The 6,000-nt window shown below is 44.4% G+C and overlaps 1 protein-coding gene across 1 annotated transcript in view; it reads right to left on the reverse strand.

The window, feature by feature from the left end:
* The window catches only part of vipr2 (vasoactive intestinal peptide receptor 2), a 28,587-nt gene extending 22,587 nt beyond the window's left edge, over positions 1-6,000 (reverse strand). Inside the window, exon 1 of the mRNA XM_028427640.1 lies at positions 5,785-6,000. Coding sequence (XP_028283441.1) covers positions 5,785-5,835 — 51 coding nt within the window. The 5' untranslated portion in view covers positions 5,836-6,000. The remainder of the gene's footprint in view (positions 1-5,784) is intronic.

Below are 6,000 nucleotides of genomic sequence, written 5' to 3' on the forward strand. Positions count from 1 at the left end.
CCCCCTGGAATTAAAGATAAAAAATGAGTGAGCAACTGTGAATGGCTAGCTTAACAAATCAGCACTCTCTCAGTGCTCTACAGCCCCCGTGACCCTGCACTGCAGGACAAAGCAGGTGGATGGATGGATGGACGAATGGAAGGATGGATGATCGGATGGACGGATGGATGGATTGATGGATGGATGGAAGGATGGATGGACAGATGGATGGATGGATGGATGGACGAATGGAAGGATGGATACTGCACTCAGCATAGTTCTGGCTCCAAAAGCATGTCAGTTCCATAGACTCCCATGTTGACATGGCCAACTTTGCAGCAGGCATGTTCACAGCCTGGTTAAAAAAGATTCTGGTCTCTATTGATTTTGGTGACAACTGTACACACAAGCTTCCGCCTGTCTCATCTCCACTCAGGCTCCACCCATTCAGTTGTTTTTGTGCCCAACCCAAACCGAGTACTGTCTGACATGGATCTACAACAGTAGGAAAAAGTAAAGAAGGTAATCAGTGAAGTTTTTGTCTTAAACCCTGAGTGCTAAACACGACTGGCTCCTCCTGAGACCTATACCCAGTGAGGGGTAGAAGGAACCTGCTGTTGAGTGGAGAAACAGCTCTTAAAAATCACCTAACATGTAACAAGACCATAAAGTCCTAAAGTAGTATAGACGTTAAGCCAACTGCTTCATCATCATCTCAACCTCTTTGACAGCCGGTCATCACCAGGAAAACGTAACATGAGGTCAATGTTTCATTTCTTAGAGGTAATCTGCTGCCTGGATGTCAAACGATGGGGACCTGACTGATTTAATATTTCAGCTTAACTAGTATGATCAAAATACCAAACTAAAACCACAGAGGGACCCACACCCCAGGCTCCCCATGACAGTACACTGCAGCCACGCCTCCAGTTATGGTCACTCAGCCCAAACTGACCAGCACTGCTGTCTGAGGGGAGTTTACACACAGAGCCAGGAGCCTGTATCCCCACACAGCCTGGCAGCATACATCAATACATCAATACATCTTATGTAACAGGGCAGCAGCAGGTCTCTGATCCCTGTCATCCAATCAGTTCCCCTGAAAAGACCAACAAGCACTGCAATTATCACCCATTAATTACAGAGCAGCTTCTGGGCCACAGGCTCATCTGTTCACTGCTCTGAACAAAGAATCAAAATATAAAAGGCAGCAATGAACCGGTCACATCCAGTCAAAGGAACAGCAGGCTTTGAAAAGAACTGCTGTGTGAAGTTTTCAGATCTGCTTAGAGATGATGAAGATGAAGCAGCGCTTCTGTCTCCTTCAGAGTGTCGCTTTTATTGTTGTTGTTGTTTAAGAGTGGGTGTGTGGGGTTAATCACTGCTGCAGAGGGGGTTAGGACTGTAGATAACTATCCGCTTACTACACTGTGGGTTCAGTGTTGTGGGTGTGGTGGAGGTTCTGTGGATGCTGAAGACTCAACAACAAACCTGCTCTCATCCGCCTTCCAGCCTCCATCAGCCCTGCCAGGTCTATATTGTGCTTTTTAGGAACATATACAGGGGATGCTAACGACAGACGGTGCAACTACTCTCAGATCAAAAAGGCATTTCTTAAAGCTGTAGTTCAATTATTTTGTGTTTCACTAAAAAGAGGCGTCAGTGTGGACTGATATGAATAAAAATCAATGACCCCGCTCCCAGGCTGACACTAACATGCACACATTTGATCCATTTCATCCAGTTGAAAAGCTTCACTTCAAACATTGGCAGCAGACTAAACACCTGCTGGATCGCTTCCATTTGGCAGAGCCGCCGCTCAACAATAACACTGAACATGAGTCCATGGGCTGACTCTGTGCAGGGCCGCTCTCTGCAGCTGAACCAAAGAGCTGAGGTCACAAGACGAGGCACAGAAACATGGAGAAAGTAATGCTCCCAGGTTTAGTGATTCATGTGGAGCCACAACGTGTTCATTTCAGCCTGTCGTCACCAGGAAAATGTAAACCAGCTGAGGCTCAACGCTAGATCAATAACCACAGAGCTCCATGTTAAAAATGCATCAGGACTCCTCAGAAAGGCCACATACTTTATTTATTGATCCCGCAGAGGGAAACTGTGATATAAAGTAGTGTGTGATGTCACTGTAGCAGTAACTCATTAACCTCCTGCTGCTCCTACACAAAGGTGTCCATCACTGGGACACTGTCAGCATCAACTCAGGAAATCTCTCCTTCCAACTCATGACCATAGCAACACATGGCATCTAATCCTGCTTTTCAGAAGCTTGGCTAAATCTCACATACAACATTTTAGTGTGGAAGACAAGAAAATGACTTGAAAGAGCCCACAGCTGGAAGTCCAGCCTATCAGCAAACTGTAAAGCAAAACAGCAGGCCTGGAAAAGTCGCTTTGCACCACACAAGCCATGGATTTCACACATTTGCTCATTGTTCTCTAGAATGATTGAATTCAGTGTTTGCGTCATTCCAGTTATCTTCTACCTATTATCTGCAAATTGAAACGTGCTCATTCTGACAATGCTCTCCCAGCTCTCTGTCAATCAGGGGAGGGGTTAGCAACGCCTCGGCCTCACCAGCCATTACAACAGGGCTGCACTGTGGTGCCAGTGTGACCCCAAGACCCACCAGGAGAAAATTATAATTATATAAATGATACAAAAAAAATCACAATATTGTGCAGTAAGTCTAGGAGAGCAAACCAAACGCACACATCTGTGGCCTTATCCCACCGGCCGTGACGTAAAAATGGCTTCCTGCCACATGTTGGGTTAATTGAGGACTCTCAGCTGGTCTGAGGTGTGGGTGTGAATGATTGTTCGTCTATCAGTTGATAGCTGGGAGACTTCAGCAGGCCTTGGTTGGAACAGGGGACCAGGGGTTAAAGGCTGTTCCATACTCCGCGAGACAAAGAGCGGAGAACGCGCTCCACGGGTGGTAAGAGATACAAAAAAAAGGTCTTTTCCGCACTGAGGTACCATACTCCGCGAGACGCGTGTGTGCAGAACTCCTCATACGGCCCGCCCACTAAACTATAAGGAAAGACTTTACTGAGTTTTTTAACACACCACAAGGACTTGTGCCATGGCAAGAGGGCATCATACAGAGAGGCTGCCTGCAACAGCGTGAGATGTCCGGCGATGAGTTGTGAAAATGCGACATTAAAAGTAACAATAGCAAAGATTCAGTGTTTGTGCCTTTATGACCACATTTGCACATCTACTGTGTTCCAATGTGCCTGCGATACTTCAAACTGTCCGGTGATGAGCTGTGAAGATGCGACATTAAAAGTAACAATAGCAAAGATATACAGACATTGTTAACGAGCCTATTATGCCCGGGTATGTAGGAGTATATAGAATGGTAATAACAGTCACCATCTGGTATGTGTGAATGGCTGTCTGGAGTTATTGGTGACAAATCACCCTGACTTGCCTTTCTTTCTTTCTTTCTTTCTTTTATTGCTCATCATGCAAAACCAGTATGGTCTTATCTAAATCTGTTGAATCAGTGCTGTTTATACACCTACCTATATACCTGGAGAGGCTCTTGCGCTTCTCCACTTTCATCACGCCCACAATAAATTCCGACCAATCACAGCATGGTTGCCGCACAGCCTTGAAAGACAAAGTTCGGCCCGGACCCTGTGCACAAAAGTGCGGATCAGCGGGCGGTCAGAGACAAAAAAATGACGTCATTTTGTGGGCGTAATGTCTGCAGGGGGGAAAAATGTCTTTGTCTCGCGGAGTATGGATCCAGCTTAAGAGTCCCTCTGGGATTCTGATATTCAGAGCTACTTACTCATTCTGATGGGAAATGTCACTTTCTGGGTTATAACATGTAAGTCAGTCGGTCCAGTTTTTTTGTGAAATGTCAGTGTACAAATGCACCACAGACAGTAGGAAGGGATTACACCTGCAGCCGACACCGTTTCCTGGGTCGCTTACTCTCTTAATTAGCATCAAGAGATGATCCTAAAATAGAACGCTCTGAGATTATGTTGTATTTTCATTTCCAACACAACGACAGCTCACCGAAGGACGGTCAAATACTCAACGAACAGACACACCGACATGAACTGAACTGTACCTGGACTTGAAGCAGTCTGTCATCACTCAGTTCAGAAATGAGCTGTCAGACCTGTCAGGTGTTGTTATGAGACGAGCAACAGATGCATCATGGGTCCTAAAATTATATATTTAATAATAACTTGATGTTTTCTTTATTCTGTACAAACCTGCATTTTACTGCTGATCATTATACTATAATCTCTTTATTTTGTGGAATATTCCACTACTGCCTGACTGGACCCGTGCTGTACGACCTGACAAAACCACAGCTCATATTCTGCTGGGATGAATGAAGTAATCAGTTTATTGATCAGACTTTTATAATAATCTGTTGTTCATCTTCCTTCTGTTGAAGGACATACATGGTTACTAACAGTGTGACAGTTTGATCGCCCCTCTGTCCACACTCAGCAGACCATAACACAATTTCCTTGTGAGTCAGCGTGGCGATGCTGGGCTGGATGCAGACATCCTGCAGCAGCACATGATCACACAGATGAGTTTAATGCCACTGTGGCCAGGAGCCTGTTCACACCTGAGTCCCAGCTGTCCTCCGCTGGAGGGGGGCGAGCTCTGCACGGACGGGGGCAAATTAAGGAATACAGGCTCATCACCTCTTAATTATCCCCTTGAACCTCCATCTGTGTCAAATAAGTCTGTTCATTGTTGGCAAAGAAGCCGTGCCTGTTTCGACTCTCTTATCAGCCTGCTTATGCTGATGTTTATCCGTGCACAGCTTCTCCAGCTTCACACATCTACCACTGTCAAACCTATTTTAAATGTAGGAAACTATTGATTAACAGTATCACAATATTCTCCGTTTCAGATTAGTGTCTCTGACTCACACATCCTGAATCTGGAGCTAAGGATCAGCAGCGCTCAGCACTTAAAAGGGGCGATACCAAACCATGATCTTAATTCATGAAAACAGAACCAGAAGAGGAGCATTCAAAAGTCTGTGACCGTGATCATTATTGATTAATATGTCAGAGAAAAGAAGAAAATCTGTTTCACCACTTCGGTAATTGATTAATCAAATTCATTATTTGCCCAAACAACAGACCAACATCAAAAACAGACATTTTGTTTATTTAAATATCTGTTGGCGTATCTATTGACAAATCATTGATTAACAGATTAACTGACTAATCCCTTGGACTAAGCGTTTAGACAGACCTCCACACTAACAACCACAAAGACATTACTTACTTGAACACATCTCAGTCACACATCATCCTCCATTTAATTCAAACGGAAACATTTTAACATGACTGAATCTCCATAATCTCATTTTAAAGATGATCTCCTTGATCTCCATCAGTCCATAAGATGTCAGATTAAAGCTTCCTATTTTACCACACCGAGAGACATTTAGTTACATGAGAACATGCTTTTTTCTCTTGAATCTTGTGACTCAATAGAACATTGCTGGTTGGTTTCTCTGCTAACTGATCAGTTAACATGTTGTTTGAGTAATAGAAGGACGTTGCCGTGCAGACTTCCTGACCTTTAACAGACCAAATAATCCACTGCTTGGACACATTCATTAAATACTAGTTCTGTCATCACAGTCATCACTTCACTGAGACATATATTTCCCTCTCTGTCGCTCAAATTAAATTCAAATTTTGCCATCCCTGCATCAACATGTGTGGGGTAGACTGAGTCTGAGCTGACTTTTCAATGAAAGCAATGTGACTGTAGAGGTGGCTCACCATGAGTGGACATGTCCAGACCCACAGGCTGATGAGGAGCAAACTTTTCATCTTCAGTCCTGCTGTGGAAACCAGTCAGCTGTCCTGAAAAAAAACACTTCATTTGAATTCCACTCCAGAGTTTTTCACCCCTGAAAAAAAGACATGTGAATATTTCCCATCAGTGAGAGAAGACGGTGCGTGGAAGAGCCCAGCCTGCAGCCCCCTGTCTCCACA

Source organism: Parambassis ranga, chromosome 17, assembly GCF_900634625.1.
Source record: "Parambassis ranga chromosome 17, fParRan2.1, whole genome shotgun sequence".
Taxonomy (NCBI): Eukaryota; Metazoa; Chordata; class Actinopteri; family Ambassidae; genus Parambassis; species Parambassis ranga.